The following is a 20,860-nucleotide window of genomic DNA, read 5'->3' as shown; positions in this document are numbered from 1 at the left end:
CTTGGCAGCAGCATGAGGAGGCGGTATATAGGGGCCCATGGCAGATTAGGGGCCTGGCAGCAGCTATGTGAGGCCCGTAATCTGCCTGCACCCTATGTCAAAAAATTAAACACACCAGCAGTGTGAAGAGACCTGAAAGTGGCACATGGCAGCAGAGTGTGGCGATGGAGACAGCAGCAATGGGAGGCCGTACAGGGACCCATGACAGACTCTGGACTTGGCAGCAGCATGAGGAGGCGGTATATAGGGGCCCATGGCAGATTAGGGGCCTGGCAGCAGCTATGTGAGGCCCGTAATCTGCCTGCACCCTATGTCAAAAAATTTAACACACCAGCAGTGTGAAGAGACCTGAAAGTGGCACATGGCAGCAGAGTGTGGCGATGGAGACAGCAGCAATGGGAGGCCGTACAGGGACCCATGAGAGACTCTAGACTTGGCAGCAGCATGAGGAGGCGGTATATAGGGGCCCATGGCAGATTAGGGGCCTGGCAGCAGCTATGTGAGGCCCGTAATCTGCCTGCACCCTATGTCAAAAAATTAAACACACCAGCAGTGTGAAGAGACCTGAAAGTGGCACATGGCAGAGTGTGGCGATGGAGACAGCAGCAATGGGAGGCCGTACAGGGACCCATGAGAGACTCTAGACTTGGCAGCAGCATGAGGAGGCGGTATATAGGGGCCCATGGCAGATTAGGGGCCTGGCAGCAGCTATGTGAGGCCCGTAATCTGCCTGCACCCTATGTCAAAAAATTTAACACACCAGCAGTGTGAAGAGACCTGAAAGTGGCACATGGCAGCAGAGTGTGGCGATGGAGACAGCAGCAATGGGAGGCCGTACAGGGACCCATGAGAGACTCTAGACTTGGCAGCAGCATGAGGAGGCGGTATATAGGGGCCCATGGCAGATTAGGGGCCTGGCAGCAGCTATGTGAGGCCCGTAATCTGCCTGCACCCTATGTCAAAAAATTTAACACACCAGCAGTGTGAAGAGACCTGAAAGTGGCACATGGCAGCAGAGTGTGGCGATGGAGACAGCAGCAATGGGAGGCCATACAGGGACCCATGACAGACTCTGGACTTGGCAGCAGCATGAGGAGGCGGTATATAGGGGCCCATGGCAGATTAGGGGCCTGGCAGCAGCTATGTGAGGCCCGTAATCTGCCTGCACCCTATGTCAAAAAATTTAACACACCAGCAGTGTGAAGAGACCTGAAAGTGGCACATGGCAGCAGAGTGTGGCGATGGAGACAGCAGCAATGGGAGGCCGTACAGGGACCCATGACAGACTCTGGACTTGGCAGCAGCATGAGGAGGCGGTATATAGGGGCCCATGGCAGATTAGGGGCCTGGCAGCAGCTATGTGAGGCCCGTAATCTGCCTGCACCCTATGTCAAAAAATTAAACACACCAGCAGTGTGAAGAGACCTGAAAGTGGCACATGGCAGCAGAGTGTGGCGATGGAGACAGCAGCAATGGGAGGCCATACAGGGACCCATGACAGACTCTGGACTTGGCAGCAGCATGAGGAGGCGGTATATAGGGGCCCATGGCAGATTAGGGGCCTGGCAGCAGCTATGTGAGGCCCGTAATCTGCCTGCACCCTATGTCAAAAAATTTAACACACCAGCAGTGTGAAGAGACCTGAAAGTGGCACATGGCAGCAGAGTGTGGCGATGGAGACAGCAGCATAGGGAGGCCGTACAGGGACCCATGAGAGACTCTAGACTTGGCAGCAGCATGAGGAGGCGGTATATAGGGGCCCATGGCAGATTAGGGGCCTGGCAGCAGCTATGTGAGGCCCGTAATCTGCCTGCACCCTATGTCAAAAAATTTAACACACCAGCAGTGTGAAGAGACCTGAAAGTGGCACATGGCAGCAGAGTGTGGCGATGGAGACAGCAGCAATGGGAGGCCGTACAGGGACCCATGAGAGACTCTAGACTTGGCAGCAGCATGAGGAGGCGGTATATAGGGGCCCATGGCAGATTAGGGGCCTGGCAGCAGCTATGTGAGGCCCGTAATCTGCCTGCACCCTATGTCAAAAAATTAAACACACCAGCAGTGTGAAGAGACCTGAAAGTGGCACATGGCAGCAGAGTGTGGCGATGGAGACAGCAGCAATGGGAGGCCGTACAGGGACCCATGACAGACTCTGGACTTGGCAGCAGCATGAGGAGGCGGTATATAGGGGCCCATGGCAGATTAGGGGCCTGGCAGCAGCTATGTGAGGCCCGTAATCTGCCTGCACCCTATGTCAAAAAATTAAACACACCAGCAGTGTGAAGAGACCTGAAAGTGGCACATGGCAGCAGAGTGTGGCGATGGAGACAGCAGCAATGGGAGGCCGTACAGGGACCCATGACAGACTCTGGACTTGGCAGCAGCATGAGGAGGCGGTATATAGGGGCCCATGGCAGATTAGGGGCCTGGCAGCAGCTATGTGAGGCCCGTAATCTGCCTGCACCCTATGTCAAAAAATTAAACACACCAGCAGTGTGAAGAGACCTGAAAGTGGCACATGGCAGCAGAGTGTGGCGATGGAGACAGCAGCAATGGGAGGCCGTACAGGGACCCATGACAGACTCTGGACTTGGCAGCAGCATGAGGAGGCGGTATATAGGGGCCCATGGCAGATTAGGGGCCTGGCAGCAGCTATGTGAGGCCCGTAATCTGCCTGCACCCTATGTCAAAAAATTTAACACACCAGCAGTGTGAAGAGACCTGAAAGTGGCACATGGCAGCAGAGTGTGGCGATGGAGACAGCAGCAATGGGAGGCCGTACAGGGACCCATGAGAGACTCTAGACTTGGCAGCAGCATGAGGAGGCGGTATATAGGGGCCCATGGCAGATTAGGGGCCTGGCAGCAGCTATGTGAGGCCCGTAATCTGCCTGCACCCTATGTCAAAAAATTTAACACACCAGCAGTGTGAAGAGACCTGAAAGTGGCACATGGCAGCAGAGTGTGGCGATGGAGACAGCAGCAATGGGAGGCCGTACAGGGACCCATGAGAGACTCTAGACTTGGCAGCAGCATGAGGAGGCGGTATATAGGGGCCCATGGCAGATTAGGGGCCTGGCAGCAGCTATGTGAGGCCCGTAATCTGCCTGCACCCTATGTCAAAAAATTTAACACACCAGCAGTGTGAAGAGACCTGAAAGTGGCACATGGCAGCAGAGTGTGGCGATGGAGACAGCAGCAATGGGAGGCCGTACAGGGACCCATGAGAGACTCTAGACTTGGCAGCAGCATGAGGAGGCGGTATATAGGGGCCCATGGCAGATTAGGGGCCTGGCAGCAGCTATGTGAGGCCCGTAATCTGCCTGCACCCTATGTCAAAAAATTAAACACACCAGCAGTGTGAAGAGACCTGAAAGTGGCACATGGCAGCAGAGTGTGGCGATGGAGACAGCAGCAATGGGAGGCCGTACAGGGACCCATGACAGACTCTGGACTTGGCAGCAGCATGAGGAGGCGGTATATAGGGGCCCATGGCAGATTAGGGGCCTGGCAGCAGCTATGTGAGGCCCGTAATCTGCCTGCACCCTATGTCAAAAAATTAAACACACCAGCAGTGTGAAGAGACCTGAAAGTGGCACATGGCAGCAGAGTGTGGCGATGGAGACAGCAGCAATGGGAGGCCGTACAGGGACCCATGACAGACTCTGGACTTGGCAGCAGCATGAGGAGGCGGTATATAGGGGCCCATGGCAGATTAGGGGCCTGGCAGCAGCTATGTGAGGCCCGTAATCTGCCTGCACCCTATGTCAAAAAATTTAACACACCAGCAGTGTGAAGAGACCTGAAAGTGGCACATGGCAGCAGAGTGTGGCGATGGAGACAGCAGCAATGGGAGGCCGTACAGGGACCCATGAGAGACTCTAGACTTGGCAGCAGCATGAGGAGGCGGTATATAGGGGCCCATGGCAGATTAGGGGCCTGGCAGCAGCTATGTGAGGCCCGTAATCTGCCTGCACCCTATGTCAAAAAATTTAACACACCAGCAGTGTGAAGAGACCTGAAAGTGGCACATGGCAGCAGAGTGTGGCGATGGAGACAGCAGCAATGGGAGGCCGTACAGGGACCCATGAGAGACTCTAGACTTGGCAGCAGCATGAGGAGGCGGTATATAGGGGCCCATGGCAGATTAGGGGCCTGGCAGCAGCTATAGGAGGCCCGTAATCTGCCAGCACCCTATGTCAAAAAATTAAACACACCAGCAGTGTGAGGAGACCTGAAAGTGGCACATGTTTGAGGCATGATTCATGGCGGATTTAGTCAGTTGTGTCAGGAACTGGTGGTTTGAAATCCAGACTAATCCACGCCTGATTCATTTTCACAAACGTGAGTCTCTCCACACTTTGGGTGGACAGTCGTGTCCTCCGCGGAGTTACAATACCTCCTGCCGCACTAAACACGCGCTCCGATGCCACGCTACTGGCCGGGCATGACAGCCTTTCAAGGGCAAATTCAGCTAGTTGGGGCCAAAGGTCAAGTTTCGTTGCCCAGTAGTCAAGGGGATTGTCTACCTCGGTTGGCAGGGTGCTGTCCAAGTAGGCCCAAGCCTGTTGTTTGAGCTCCTGCTCCAGGTCCACCTGATGCTGCTGCTGCTGCTGCGGCTGGTTAGTAGTTTCCTCACTGCGCTGGTGAAGAAAGCTACTCATCATCGACTGCAGACTGAGGCAGCCACTGCTGGTGGAGCTGCCACTGCTCCTACCACCCCACCCCTCCCCTGCTGCCATGCCAGCGGAACGCGAGCGCACAGGGCCCACAGTGTCTGAGGATGGACGTTGGCGCACAAAGGCAGAGACCAACTGACTACATAGGTGGTTTTTATAGTACGTAATTTTGGCCTCCCTCTCAGCAGGTGTGAAAAAGGCCACCATTTTGGACCGGTAGCGAGGGTCCAACAAGGTGGACAGCCAAAAGTCATCCCTCTGTCTGATGGTTATTATTCGGCTGTCGCTACGCAAGCAACCGAGCATGCTATGGGCCATTTGTGCCAAGGAATGCGAGGGACTCCCTGCCTCCATCTCCACAGCATACTGCCACGGTGCGTCTGGGTCCTCTGTCTCCTCCTCCTCCTCCTCTACCAGATGCTCCTGCTCCTCCACTCCTGTCCGCTGAGTGGAAAAACCACCCATTTCACTCAATAATTCCTGAGCACAAATGTCCTCCTCTACCTCCTCCTCTTCTTCCTGTCCTGCCCCCACAGGGGTCATGTGGCGTTGAGATCTGTGCGCCACGTCTACCGCACCCTGACCAGCCATTGTTAACAGCATTTGTTCCAGGACGTGCAACAGAGGAATGACGTCGTTCATCCCATAGTCCTGCCGACTCACGAATAGCGTGGCCTCCTCAAAGGGCCTGAGCAAGCGGCAGGTGTCACGCATGAGCTGCCAATGGCTGACATCGAAGTTACACAGGGGAGTACCTTTATCCGCTTGTAACATCAGGAAATCGGTGATGGCCTTTCGCTGCTCGTAAAGGCGGTCTAACATGTGTAGGGTTGAATTCCACCTTGTTGCAACGTCGCAGATCAGGCGATGCTGTGGAATTCCGTTCTGCCGCTGCAGCTCAATGAGGGTGTTCTTTGCGGTGTAGGAATGGCTGAAATGCATGCACAGTTTACGTGACATTTTAAGGATGTCTTGCAGTGGGATGGTGGATTTTAGGAACCGCTTGACAACCAGATTGAACACGTGAGCCATGCATGGCGCATGGCACAACCTTCCTTGACGCAGAGCAGACACCATGTTCTTTCCGTTGTCAGTCAACATGGTTCCGATTTTTAGTTTGCGCGGAGACAGCCATCTGTCGATTTCTCTGTTCATTACACTCAGCAGTTCCTCCCCTGTGTGACTACGTTCGCCAAGGCATACCAGGTGCAGCACAGCGTGACACCGTTGCGCCCTGCACATGTGATATGCCGGTCGGGTAATGGGACTTGGCACGGGGGTGGCGGCTGAGGACACGGCGGAAAAAGAGGTGGTAGAGGCGGACATGCTTGCTGGACCAAGGACGTGCAAACGTGGAGGCAAAAGCGTCGTGACCTGTCCAAGTTGCTGGTGCGGCTGTGCCGGCACCACGTTCACCCAGTGGGCCGTAAATGACATGTACTGTCCCTGACCGTAGTTACAGCTCCACACGTCGGCGCTGCCGTGCACTTTGGCAGAGACCGACATGCTCAAAGACTGGCCCACCATCTCTTCTACATGTGAATGCAGGGCTGGCACTGCCTTTTGGGCAAAGAAATGACGGCTTGGCACTCTCCACCGTGGCGCGGCACAAGCCATCATTTCTCGGAAAGGTGCTGAGTCCACCAGTTGGAAAGGGAGGGACTGCAGCACCAGCAACTTGGACAGGAGGACGTTCAGCTTTTGCACCGTCGGGTGCGTGCTCGCAAACTGTTGTCTCTTGGATACGGATTCCAAGAAAGACTGTTGACGGAATCCGAGAAGAGGAGTAGCAGGAGAAGGAGCATCTGAACGAGCGGAAGATGCCAATGAGCGACAACTCCCCTCAGCAGAGGTGTTGGAGCCTTGACTGGCTGATAGAGGGCGATTGACGACGTCGGGTGACGGAGCAAGTAACGGAGCGGGTGATGGAGCGGGGGCTGGGGCAGGCAGAACCGCCGTATGTTTATCACGGTTTTCCCAGGCCACCGAATGGTGACGCTGCATATGCTGACGCAACGCTGTAGTCCCAACATGGGCCCCCTGGCCACGCTTGCATTTCTGGCCACATAGTCGACATACGGCTACGTTTACTTCCTCTGGCGGCTTGAGGAAAAATTGCCACACCACCGAGTAGGAAACTTTGCCCCCGCTACTCTTCACTGGCTGACTGCTACTTCCTCCGTGCGCACCGGCACCACTACTGGCCGTGGTGGTAGGCTGCAGTGGAGCTGGTGCTCTACTCCGTGGACGTTTGGCTCCACTGACACTGATGCGACCCTGCTGCTGTCTCCTGGGCAACCCACCGACTGTTTTGCTCGCTGCCAAGCTGCCACCCTCTTCTCCTGATGATGCGGAAGAAATTGCCTGATGACGACGAGGCTGCCAAGTGCGATCAACCTCCTCATCATCAAGTAGGGTCTCCGCCTCACTACTAGCCCCCTCGGCTGCGTCTGGGTCAGGAGACAGACCTGTCTCTAGACCGGCTACCGAGCCACTCTCCTCGCCAGTACTTGTTCGCTTGGCTGCTGAAAAGGCCGATGTCTCCCCCCGTTCCTGACCGCCCTCTGTTAGCTCTTCCTCACTGTACAGTGGGGCTGAGCCCACAGCATGCGATACTTCGCTTGGTGAGGGAACAGCAAAGGACAGGGGCAGGTAGAGGACACGTGATTTCAGTGGGCTTGGTCCCGGGCCATGCCAACTAACGGTTGTGTCTGACGTACCCACCGACCGTTGGCTGTAGGTGTCAGAGGTGACCTGGGAAGAGGAAGACGACCGAGCCAACCAATCAATGACGGCAGGGTTGTCGGTGGAGACACGACCGCTGGATGACACCGGGAGCACTGGCCTCTGGCTGCGAATACTGCTGCCTCGACCCCTTCCTCTGCTGCCACGTCTGCTCGCTCCTAAAACATTGCCTCCTCTGCCACTCCTCTGCATGTTGTCTGACATACTATTTAATTCAACGATTAGGTGTCCCTGAGTAACAATTCTCTGGCACTCAGTAACAATTCTGTCTGTCCCTGAGTATGAATTCTGTGGCCCTGAGTAACAATTATGTGTCTGTGCGAGTAACAATTCTGTGTCTGTGCGAGTAACAATTCTGTGTCTGTGCAAGTAACAATTTTGTGTCTGTGCGAGTAACAATTCTCTGGCACTCAGTAACAATTCTGTCTGTCCCTGAGTAACAATTCTCTGGCACTCAGTAACAATTCTGTCTGTCCCTGAGTATGAATTCTGTGGCCCTGAGTAACAATTCTGTGTCTGTGCGAGTAACAATTCTGTGTCTGTGCAAGTAACAATTTTGTGTCTGTGCGAGTAACAATTCTCTGGCACTCAGTAACAATTCTGTCTGTCCCTGAGTAACAATTCTCTGGCACTCAGTAACAATTCTGTCTGTCCCTGAGTATGAATTCTGTGGCCCTGAGTAACAATTCTGTGTCTGTGCGAGTAACAATTCTGTGTCTGTGCAAGTAACAATTTTGTGTCTGTGCGAGTAACAATTCTCTGGCACTCAGTAACAATTCTGTCTGTCCCTGAGTAACAATTCTCTGGCACTCAGTAACAATTCTGTCTGTCCCTGAGTAACAATTCTCTGGCACTCAGTAACAATTCTGTCTATCCCTGAGTATGAATTCTGTGGCCCTGAGTAACAATTCTGTGTCTGTGCGAGTAACAATTCTGTGTCTGTGCAAGTAACAATTTTGTGTCTGTGCGAGTAACAATTCTCTGGCACTCAGTAACAATTCTGTCTGTCCCTGAGTAACAATTCTCTGGCACTCAGTAACAATTCTGTCTGTCCCTGAGTAACAATTCTCTGGCACTCAGTAACAATTCTGTCTATCCCTGAGTATGAATTCTGTGGCCCTGAGTAACAATTCTGTGTCTGTGCGAGTAACAATTCTGTGTCTGTGCAAGTAACAATTTTGTGTCTGTGCGAGTAACAATTCTCTGGCACTCAGTAACAATTCTGTCTGTCCCTGAGTAACAATTCTCTGGCACTCAGTAACAATTCTGTCTGTCCCTGAGTAACAATTCTCTGGCACTCAGTAACAATTCTGTCTGTCCCTGAGTAACAATTCTCTGGCACTCAGTAACAATTCTGTCTGTCCCTGAGTAACAATTCTCTGGCACTCAGTAACAATTCTGTCTGTCCCTGAGTATGAATTCTGTGGCCCTGAGTAACAATTCTGTGTCTGTGCGAGTAACAATTCTGTGTCTGTGCAAGTAACAATTTTGTGTCTGTGCGAGTAACAATTCTCTGGCACTCAGTAACAATTCTGTCTGTCCCTGAGTAACAATTCTCTGGCACTCAGTAACAATTCTGTCTGTCCCTGAGTAACAATTCTCTGGCACTCAGTAACAATTCTGTCTGTCCCTGAGTAACAATTCTCTGGCACTCAGTAACAATTCTGTCTGTCCCTGAGTAACAATTCTCTGGCACTCAGTAACAATTCTGTCTGTCCCTGAGTATGAATTCTGTGGCCCTGAGTAACAATTCTGTGTCTGTGCGAGTAACAATTCTGTGTCTGTGCAAGTAACAATTTTGTGTCTGTGCGAGTAACAATTCTCTGGCACTCAGTAACAATTCTGTCTGTCCCTGAGTAACAATTCTCTGGCACTCAGTAACAATTCTGTCTGTCCCTGAGTAACAATTCTCTGGCACTCAGTAACAATTCTGTCTGTCCCTGAGTATGAATTCTGTGGCCCTGAGTAACAATTCTGTGTCTGTGCGAGTAACAATTCTGTGTCTGTGCAAGTAACAATTTTGTGTCTGTGCGAGTAACAATTCTCTGGCACTCAGTAACAATTCTGTCTGTCCCTGAGTAACAATTCTCTGGCACTCAGTAACAATTCTGTCTGTCCCTGAGTAACAATTCTCTGGCACTCAGTAACAATTCTGTCTATCCCTGAGTATGAATTCTGTGGCCCTGAGTAACAATTCTGTGTCTGTGCGAGTAACAATTCTGTGTCTGTGCAAGTAACAATTTTGTGTCTGTGCGAGTAACAATTCTCTGGCACTCAGTAACAATTCTGTCTGTCCCTGAGTAACAATTCTCTGGCACTCAGTAACAATTCTGTCTGTCCCTGAGTAACAATTCTCTGGCACTCAGTAACAATTCTGTCTGTCCCTGAGTAACAATTCTCTGGCACTCAGTAACAATTCTGTCTGTCCCTGAGTATGAATTCTGTGGCCCTGAGTAACAATTCTGTGTCTGTGCGAGTAACAATTCTGTGTCTGTGCAAGTAACAATTTTGTGTCTGTGCGAGTAACAATTCTCTGGCACTCAGTAACAATTCTGTCTGTCCCTGAGTAACAATTCTCTGGCACTCAGTAACAATTCTGTCTGTCCCTGAGTAACAATTCTCTGGCACTCAGTAACAATTCTGTCTGTCCCTGAGTAACAATTCTCTGGCACTCAGTAACAATTCTGTCTGTCCCTGAGTAACAATTCTCTGGCACTCAGTAACAATTCTGTCTGTCCCTGAGTATGAATTCTGTGGCCCTGAGTAACAATTCTGTGTCTGTGCGAGTAACAATTCTGTGTCTGTGCAAGTAACAATTTTGTGTCTGTGCGAGTAACAATTCTCTGGCACTCAGTAACAATTCTGTCTGTCCCTGAGTAACAATTCTCTGGCACTCAGTAACAATTCTGTCTGTCCCTGAGTAACAATTCTCTGGCACTCAGTAACAATTCTGTCTGTCCCTGAGTATGAATTCTGTGGCCCTGAGTAACAATTCTGTGTCTGTGCGAGTAACAATTCTGTGTCTGTGCAAGTAACAATTTTGTGTCTGTGCGAGTAACAATTCTCTGGCACTCAGTAACAATTCTGTCTGTCCCTGAGTAAAAATTCTGTGGCCCTAATAACGTTTCTGTGGCCCTAAGTAACAATTCTCTGGCACTGAGTAACAATTCTGTCTGTCCCTGAGTATGAATTCTGTGGCCCTAACTAGCGTTTCTTTGTCCCTAAATAACGATTCTGTGGCCCTCATTAACAAGTCTGTGTCCCTGAGTAATGGTTCTCTGTCCCTAAGTAACTTCTCTCTGTCCCCAATTCTCGTTTCTGTGGCCCTAACTCTGTCCCTGTCCCTAGTACAGAGCGGTCTGCCTCTGTTCAATGACTGCAGGCAAATGAAGATTTCCAAAATGGCCGCTATATATACCTCGACCATTACACAGTGCTGGCTGGCTGGCTGCTGATTGGCTGATGCGATCACATGTCGTTGAGGAATGCATTATGGGGCAGCGCGCCTTGTCTGCGCGCCTTCCCCGACATCCCCGCTCCGTCGCCGCACATGTCAGCCGCCATTTTCGGAAAAATTTCGATTCGCGCGTCCGAATTAGGCTGTTTTTCGGATTCGGCACGAATCGAAATTTTTCCGATATTCGACTCGAATTCCACTTCGGATACTTCGATTCGCTCATCTCTATAAAGGTTATATTTTAGATTCATCAGTTGGCCAAATGGTTCACCCTGATGGTGCGTAGGGAAACACACCCTCATCCAGTATAGACCTATAACAAGAAGTGTCTCAACAACAGCCTTTTTGGCAGAATTACAGGGTATTATCCTAATGAAAACCGCAGATTAATAAAAACACACTTCTGTTATTGCATTATTATTTACTATATAAATGGTTGGGGTTGGATCTGCTTTAAAATAGAACATGGAGGCACACAAGATCTAAAGATTAGGTAAAACCAGGCCTGGATTTTGCTGTTTCATATATGTGGATTGGTTTATTTCTTCAATTTTTCCTTTAGATTACCAATCTTCCTGGGATCAGCTGACTAATGAGATCTTATTACAAGAAGGACGTTCAGTGATCCTTACCTGCTCCTACACCCTTCCTACTGGTCGGTATACAGAGAGAGATGTTGTGCGGGTCAATGTATACTGGAGGGTGGGGAATGTAACCGGACCCTACGCCTACCACCCCTACCGGGAAATGGTTCATTCTGCATATAGGCATCGGACAAACATAACAGGAATGACTGATCTAATGATAAAAGAAGTGACTAAGGCAGACAATACTTCATTTCACTGCTTTGTGGTGATCAAACTCTGTGCAGGTGACAACCAATATGAAGACGAAATTCAGTATGGAGGAGGAACCAGACTAATCATCAGTGGTAAAGGTAAGGGGCTCCTAGCTCCATATTTATCATTTCATTGTATGTTTAGTGCCAGTAATTAAAGCTGAACTCACTATCCCGATCTTTTTCCACTTTCAACTCCCATGTGGGTGGACTGCAGAGACTGTGCCCATCCACAAAGGGAGTGGTGACATCAGCCCTTCACCTTCAGTAAACTACGCGGTGGAGGTTGAATGGCTGGGAGCCATTTCTCCATAGTGAAATAACAGGGATGCAATAATGCATGAAGAATAGGGGGCATACTAGGAAAATTGAAAACATGGAGGTACAAACAATAAACTGATTGTAAAGGTAAAATTAATATTTTTTAAATAACAAACACATTATATTTACTTGCTCTGTGTAATGGTTTTGCAAAGAAAGGCCATGATTCTCCTCTTCTGGGGTCCCCCACTGGTGCTCCTGGCTCCTCCCCCCTTCTGAGTGCCTCCATAGCAAGCTGCTTGCTATAGGGTCACGAGTGCAGGCTCAACCCCAAGCCAAGTTCTGCGTGTCTATTGATAGACACAGCGTGGCTCGGCCATGCCCCCCACTCTCTGCCCACAAGCTGTGATTGACAGCAACAGGAGCCAATGGATTCTGCTGCTGCCTCCATGTCTAGTGAGGAGAGAGCTGCTGTTCTTGGACACAGTGCTGGATTGATATCAGGCTCAATATGTATTTAGGGGGCTCAGGGCGGAGCTGATTACAGAATGTTCTTTTACCTTAATGTAGAGAACGCATTAAGGTAAAAATTCTTCTGCCTTTACAACCACTTTAAAAGTGAAAGGTCAGCATTTTTGCAGCAGGTAAGGAAGGACCTTTCTAATGATAATGGTTTATCCCTGGCTGGAGTTCAGCTTTACAGGTCATTTTATCAATTAAGTCTTTCTACAGTACTTTTTAGTGTTTATAAAGGTGTCAGCAAGATTGCTTTAAAAGAAGCTATAACTGGGAGAAATTTTATATATATATATGACATTGAGGAATTGGAACTATTATCCATGGAGGAATGTTGGAATGGAGGAATGTTGGAATGGAGGAATGTTGGAATGGAGGAATGTTGGAATGGAGGAATGTTGCCAACATTGATTTCAAAATTCGACCAACCAAGTGTTTAATTTCACCTCATGTTGCTACAGAAAAGGCATTTCGTGGCTGGGAATCTACTTTTCATTCCAGGTCACAGTTCATGCTTGTTTATTTTTTGATTATATTTATTGCACAATTCTCCCATCATTGATTAGAAATTTGTGTGTTTTTCAAAAAAATTTCCAACATAACCGATCACTCGATGGATGCACAAAAATCGACCGTTGCTGCAGCCCACTAATGGTGCAAAATTCAAACAAAAAATTATAGTTATGATTTTCAAAAGAAAATTTGTTTGAAATTCGACCCATGTATGGCCAGCTTTAGTTGATTTGTTTACAATGAATGATGTTGGGTTTGTATAATTAGTTATATGGGATACACATGTGAAGCAGCTTCTCTTATATCTACTAGAAAAGCTCTAAATAATGGCACACAGCTTGAGATAGAGCATGGCATTACTTGAACCTGTACAGTTGCTTGCTTTTTGTATGTACTCGAATTTCTGAAGTAAAGATTTTTTGTAGCAAGAGGATATCTCATTTATATATTTATATATATATATATATATATATATATATATATATATATATATATATATATATATACAGTACATACATACAGAGTGCTCAGCATAAATGAGTACACCCCAACAGATTCGTCAGAACACCTTTGCTTCCTTTCAGAATCAACATTTTTTTTGGAACACTATACTACAAAATCCTCCCACAAATGCTGGTCATTGATTGAAAACAAAATTTGTCCATTTGCAGACACAAAAAAAAGTATTTTTTCTAACAAATTAATTCAAGACCATGTTGCAAAAATGAATACACCCCAATGAAAGTCTTAGGAGCAAATCTAAATGTTAGACAACAAAATCCTAATTAACAAGAATTCAACAAGAATATTACTTCTTTCTCTCCTCCGAGCTGCCCACCATCATCCTTGGAGACTTCAACATCCCTATCAACATCAATAACCCGGCCACATCCCAACTCCTCCACCTAACCTCTTCTTTTGCACTCGCACAGTGCATACAGTCCACCACCCACTCCGACGGGAACACCCTGGACCTTGTTTTCTCTCATCTCTGCACCCCCCACAACCTCACAAACACTCCTTTTCCCCTCTCTGACCACAACCTCATCACCTTCTCCGTCTCCTCATCCTTTTACACCTACCCCTCCAAACGTCAAACCAACAGCAGCCGAAACCTCCGCAACCCTGCCCCCTTCCACTCTGCAGCTGACCAACTTTACGACAGTATCCTTCCCCTGTCCTGCCCTGACCTGGCCACTACTGTTTATAACAACTTGCTGTCAGCCGCTCTTGACTTCTTAGCACCCCTAACCACACGAAACATTAGACCCCGACCGCTTCAACCCTGGAAGAACGACCACACCAAAAATCTCAAGCGACGTAGTCGTGCGCTAGAGCGACTCAGGCGCAAAACCAGATCCCAACAAGCGTTCACCCGATATAAATCCGTCTTCTTCACCTACACTTCCTCCCTCCATGCTGCCAAACAAGCCTACTTTGTAACCCTCATCAATACCCTCTCCTCCAGTTCTTGCTGGCTCTTCTCTGTTTTCAACTCCCTGCTCTCTCTGCCCCCACCTCCACCCACTAACTGCCCACGAGATTGCTAACCACTTCCAAAGCAAGATCGACGCAATGAGCACCACTGCTCAGACTTCCGCCTCACCTAGCATCCCTCACACGAAAACCCCCTCAACACTCCACTCCTTCGACTCTGCTGCCACTGAAGAGGTCACTAAGGTCTTCTCTGAAGCTCGCCTTACCACCTGCCCCCTTGACCCTGTCTCCACACAACTCCTACGATCACCCTCCTCCTCCATCCTACTCTCCCTCACCTACATCTTTAATCTCTCCCTCTCTACTGGCGCATTCCCCTCCCCTCTGAAGCACGCGCACATTACTCCCATACTTAAAAAACCCTCCCTGGATCCCACTGACCTAAACAACCTTAGACCCATCTCCCTGCTGCCATTTACATCCAAACTCCTTGAGTGCTTAGCCTATAATCGCCTAAGCTCCCACCTCACTGACAACAACCTCCTTGATCCCCTACAATCTGGCTTCCGTCCCCTACACTCCACCGAAACAGCCCTACTCGAACTCACCAACGACCTGTTAACCGCTAAAGCCAATGGCCACTACTCAGTGCTACTACTCCTCGACCTCTCTGCGACTTTCGACACCACCCCCTCCTCCTCAAAAAACTATAATCTTTTGGCCTCAGAGACTCCGCTCTCTCCTGGCTCTCTTCCTATCTATCACAATGCTCCTTCAGTGTTACCTATAACTGTCTTGGAAATTCGCTTTAACGAATTTCTCCTTACCGTGAGTACTCGCAGTTGGATGCGCAGAAATCCCCCATAAAGCTGTGCGAATCTCGCTTACCACGACTGCAGCCAAACTACACGATTCCTGCCCATCCAAATACTTTGGTTCTGTTGAATTTGTGGGTGATTGGAGCTCCGTTACCCTAGAATGATCACACGACACTCTAAGGCTGGTTGCAATCCACATAAGGGCCGGCTTTAGGCTCAGCTCTCTGTTTTATTAAGAATACACACATGCCCCCCACATGAATAAAGTCAATCCCTCCCACCGAACAATACAATGGGGATTGCCTATACAGAGGATGTACATTCCAATTGGAGCATAGCCTTTGCTATTATCTATCACTGGTCCTCCCCCATGAGTCTTCTGAGGTCAGCAGACTTCCTCCCCTTCCCCCCTATGAGCCATCTGAGGTCATATTTCCTGTCCTACTAGCTTCTATTGGTATGCAAAATTCTCTGCACAAGCACTCCCTAAAAATATCAGTCTGTACCTGGATGGGCCCGATACGATCTTTATTAAAACACATCCATCCCAGATACAGTTCAGATTAGTAATGGGTTGTAAGATATGCACAAGCCTACACGTGGAGTTCACACCGCTTGCGCATTGCGTTATGAAGCCCACGTGGTACCATGCTGCTGATATGTGGATACAGGCCCACGGTCTACTGACAGCAGCATTCGCATGGAATGCCGTGGTGGTATACACGCCGGTCTATAAGCGCAGATCTGCCATCTCATCCATTACCAAGCTGAGTACTGTAATACATACATTGTACATGCGCATGGCCCAATTGCAGCCTTCAGAGCTTTAATTAAGCCACACGAGAGACATATGAATAACACGAATATATGACACATTTAAAGTTCGACCAACAATACAAAATTTCCATGACATTCCCTCCTGTTTTATCATATTCTCCTCGTGTCCCTTCTTGATCTTCTTCAGCTTGATGGGTGTAGTCTCAAACTTCAAAGAGTTCCTGTAGTTGTCCCTGAGAATAAAGCTCCACGGGGTACCTGAAACAACAAGACCCGACGCAGACTCGACGCAAACAGGCTTGATTGAAGCGATGATCCTCAAGAGCGTTGGAACCTTCACTACAGGAAGGCTCTTGCAAAAACCACAAACAGACTTGTGGTATGAATAAAGCTTGTGATCCCACGGTGGTCTGGGGAGATCCAGCAATAGATTCTCAAATTGCCCCTGCAGACGGGGCCACACAAGGCTGGTCTCGACCCAGACAGTTTTCCAAATCGCAGACACAAACAATGATGAGGCTTGAAGCTTGCTTGAAGGTCTTGGAGAATGTGGTCTTCAGAGAGATAAATTAGAGGGAAGCCAGGACGTAATCTGTAGAGAAGGTGGTTGGTTGGTGAGGTCTTCCCCCGATCAGTGGTTGGAGTGGGATCCCCGGAGCGGGCATGGAGATGTGGTCGTCTGCCCGAGCTTGGCTTACACGGTCGATGAGGCAACAGGAACATCTCACCGCGGCATATAAAAGGCAGATGAAAAAGAGAAGCATCAGGATATACACTCCCACTTCCTTCAACCAAGATCCGATGGAGAACAGGAAATCTCCCAATCCTCCCAAACCCTTGAACGGATTCCAACCCTCACTAGCTATAGCTCTAGCTTTTCCCTGTAGTTCACTAACTTTGTCCATATGGGCCTGGACCTTGTCATCGGTGTCTTCTATCCAAGTACAACAATCCTCTCCGATGAACTCACAGAACCCCCCTTTGGCGGCTAAAAGATAATCAAGGGCCATCTTCTCCTGAAGCACTAAAATTCCCATCTGCCGTTGTTCTTGGGCAATTTCTCTGACAGCCTCTACGGTCTCGTTAAACATACTATCCACGATGACAGAAAAATTGTTCAGGCGCTTCATAAGTTCTATTCCCCATCCTGTCCATGAGGGGAACCAAGCCCATGCCTGGTCGCCCTCAGAGAACAGTTCCCTGCGAACTCTCACTGCCATCCTTACCTTCTTGTGGACCATCAACTCTTCATGGTCCATCACTACATAGGATGCGGGGACTAGCTTTATGAGGGCACACGAACCTTTCGCGTTCTGGGGAAATGTTCTATAGGCTGCCGAACCACACAGAAAATAGTATGGACCTGTCAGAGCAGAGCAGGAAGAGTTCCTCGTTCGGCCTCTGGCACTGAGCAACAGTTGCACAGACTGGGGGATTGCTCCCTCAGTCTGCACATCACATCCGTCCTTCCAACACACGTGGTCTGGTCGGTCAGTGTGGTTACTCAGAAGGGAAGTCTGGTTAGTCAGATTGACAGTTATACCTCCCTCACAGGTGGTAGTCCCAACAAACTTGTTACCTGTGCCAAAGCTGATGTTAAAGCACACCTGAGGGCTGCCTAGCTGCCCAGTTACCCATAATGGACTGGTGAGGGCCCTACAGGAGCTAGAGCTAATATTGGTGCTGAAACTGATGTTACCTGCTAAAAATGTGTCATTAAGTTCTACCGACAAATGTCTACGTGGGGGCTGACCAGGGGTCCCTTGCTTTTTCATGCCGACGCGGATGTCATATAGGGCATGAACAGCGGCCATTGCGGACATGTGATGACTGGGTGGGGGCTTAGAGCATACCCAACAGTTGGTTTTGTTGGCGGTTCTGGCTAAACGCAGGTGCATTTTAAATAAAAGGTTGGGGTATCTGCCGTCTTTTCCTCCGTTCACACACATGTATGACATACAAACAAAAAGAAAAAGGAAAATGACACCCCTCATTCTCTGGTGTAGCTGAAAAGCTTCTTGTAGTGGCTTGCGTGCACCCAGTTGTCTCGTCCCTCGAGCTTGAGTGAGGTAGGTGTCGTCAGCTGGACTTGGTATGGTCCGGTGAACCGTGGCTCGAGTCCGGTTCTTTGATGTTTCTTTAGGACGACCCAATCACCTGGCTCAATAGAAAGAACACCTGTTATTGTATTTGGATCGGGGAGCGATTCGCGAACCCGATGGTGTATCTTCTGCAGCTCCCGTTGCAGAGATTGCACATAACCTGTAAGCTGTGAATGCAAAGACGACAACTGTTGAGGAAAGTACAACCCTGTTTTGGGAGGTCCCCCAAACAACACCTCGTAGGGTGACAGCCCATGTGGTTGCCGAGGGGCATTCTGGATGGAATAGGGGGCAATGGGGAGACACTCAGGCCAAGGTTTTTGGGTATCGGAAGACGTTCAACCTTACCGCTACTCTCGGGGTGATATGGGGTGTGTCGCCGCTGACTCCAGTTCCACCAAAGAAATGCAGTCGTGTCCTTTGGAAGAGAGATTAGTAGTGGACAAAGAAGACATGTTAGCAGAAGAGGTGTTAGTATTGTTAGTCGTGTTGCAAAATTCAGCACTGTCATTGCTGTCCTCCCCCCCCTTCTCATCTTCCGACACAGGAAGAAGAGAAGCTGGGTTAAGAATAGTGCATCGTTTGATAGTGAGGTTAGTAGGGGTTAGGAGGGCTTTCCCCTGAGAGGGGTACCTTGCCTTGGATGTCCTGTTTTCGCAGGACCGTTCTTGCTGCACCGGTGTCAGTGAGGCAAGGGAGGGGATATTTTAATTCCTCTAGAAAAAGATGGATCTGGGCCGACACCGATTTGTCAACTTCCTATGAGAATTCATAGGAGTTACTTACCATGGTGGTCATAGGGGCGGAGGACTCATCAGGAATGAACTGCCACCGACCTTTAGGTAATTGGGGACAGCTCCTCCTCATGTGCCCCGTTTGGTGGCACTGGAAGCACCTGGGTGGGGGCCTATCCTTCCTGTGACCCAGATCCCTTGGTTTTTCGTGTGGGGTCTGGGACATAAGAACTTTGGCCTTGTCTTGTTTTCTTCTATCCATTTCCCTCTCTATTGCCGCAAGAGTGGAAAGGATAGCAGGGATAGACATCTCATTATATTCGGGTCGGGCCAGAACCAGCCTTTCCCGAATTTTAGTATCGATGCCTTCCAAAAATTTGGCCCGCAACAGAATGTGCGTCGCGGTCACCTTTACCCCTTCAGTTGGAGCATCAGGTCCAACTTCCAGATCCGCATCCAGTGCCGTCTGCTTGAGACGGCGCCAGAAGCAGGCGCTTTCCTCATTAGGACCCTGGGTGAGCTTCATCATGTCCGTAGTAGAGGTAGCACCATACATTTCTGGAAGCTTTGCCTTTAGCTGTGTACAGAACTCTTTGCCCCCTGAAGTCATCTCCTCATGCGTGGTTATAGAGCACCCTGCAATCACTGTACTGGCCACTTCCATGCCCACCTTTGCCCGTAGGATCTGTGCACAATCTGACCCGCTCATACCATAGCTGAACTGGTTTTGTCCAAACATTCGAGCAAATCCTCTCGGATTGACTCGATAGTCCGGGAGCTCAGCCAGAATAGTGCGGATCCCTGCCGGGGTGAAGGGGACATGCCAAACTACCCGTTCCCCTAAAGTCCGTTCCCCCTGTGCATTGGGAGGACCTTCAAATTGCTGCACCCTGACTGGATAGGCCTCGGTCCGGGAAGAGTGCAAGGGCTGGCCCAGCATCATCGGTGGGCTTAGATTAACCACCTCGCTTACTGCACCTTCAGGTTTGAGGTCCCTCAGATCAGGGTATAGCTGGGGGGCAGGGGTCTGATCAGTGGTTCGTAGCGCTTTGATGCAATCCGCCCTGTTTTTTAACCGGGTATCTATTCCCCTTGATTCACAGATAGTCTGCAAATCGGTTGTTGAGTAGGCTTCATAGTTGGAAACAGAAGGAGCTGGGGTGAAGCAGGGAGAAGGGAGAGGTAGAGGCAGAGGCTGAGGCATAGATACAGAAGACACAGAAGGTATGTCAAGAGTGACGTCACTAACAGAAGAGACAGGTGCAGTTATACTTATCTCAGCCACTGTTGGTTGTTGGGGAACCCCAGCAGACCCTGATCCTGCCTGCCTTAGTAGAGTCAGCCCTGAAAGAGCTTCTTCCACCTCTGACACTGGATCCTCCTGTTTTATTCCCTCTGGAGGCCAGGTATACATCACCTGGTTCTTCCGGACAGACACCAGTTTATGTATGCCCTGCTTCCCTAATCGGATTGACCTGTGAAGCCATAGCTGTGCGATCTCTAGTTCTGACGCCTGCATCCGTGGTCCAAATTCAGAGATGAATTTTTCCCACCTCCATGCGTCAAATGTACCTTCCCGGGGAATTTCCCATCTGGTACCCTTCGACCATTTATTCCACCTTTTGAGGGGTTCTGTAGACTTCCCCCCCAAACTCACCTTCATCAGTTGTGCAGCTGTCCTTACCCTGAAGAGGGCTGGTTCCCCCTCTCTCTTCATGGACTGACTACTGCCCATCGTGACTAGTCACTGGTATATATCCCGCGTCCGGGTACCTGTTTACCCCCTGGAGCACTCGGTGGGATCCTACCGAGAGGCCTGATTCCACCACTTTCCCAGCACAGCGTAATTTATGTGATACTTATCGATCACCCGAAGCGCATCAAGTGGCGGTCAGACTGAGAGCACACCTCCCACTCCCACAGCGCAATTTGTGTGATCCTGACCACCCGAAGTGTTTGTGGTAACCAGGACTTCCCTGGACCG

The 20,860-nt window shown here is 49.6% G+C and overlaps 1 protein-coding gene across 1 annotated transcript in view; it reads left to right on the top strand.

Annotated features, from left to right (window-relative positions):
- LOC149436679 (uncharacterized) overlaps positions 1–20,860 on the top strand; it is a 59,565-nt gene that overhangs the window by 31,664 nt on the left and 7,041 nt on the right. The window contains exon 4 of the mRNA XM_089661581.1: positions 11,443–11,817. Within this exon, the coding sequence (XP_089517707.1) occupies positions 11,443–11,817 (375 nt within the window). The remainder of the gene's footprint in view (positions 1–11,442; positions 11,818–20,860) is intronic.

This window comes from Staurois parvus, unplaced genomic scaffold (genome assembly GCF_062004578.1).
Source record: "Staurois parvus isolate SC_StPar_1 unplaced genomic scaffold, SC_StPar_1.0 ptg001352l, whole genome shotgun sequence".
NCBI lineage: Eukaryota > Metazoa > Chordata > Amphibia > Anura > Ranidae > Staurois > Staurois parvus.
Note: the sequence above shows the minus strand (reverse complement) of the source record. Positions and strands in the feature narration are given on the sequence as shown.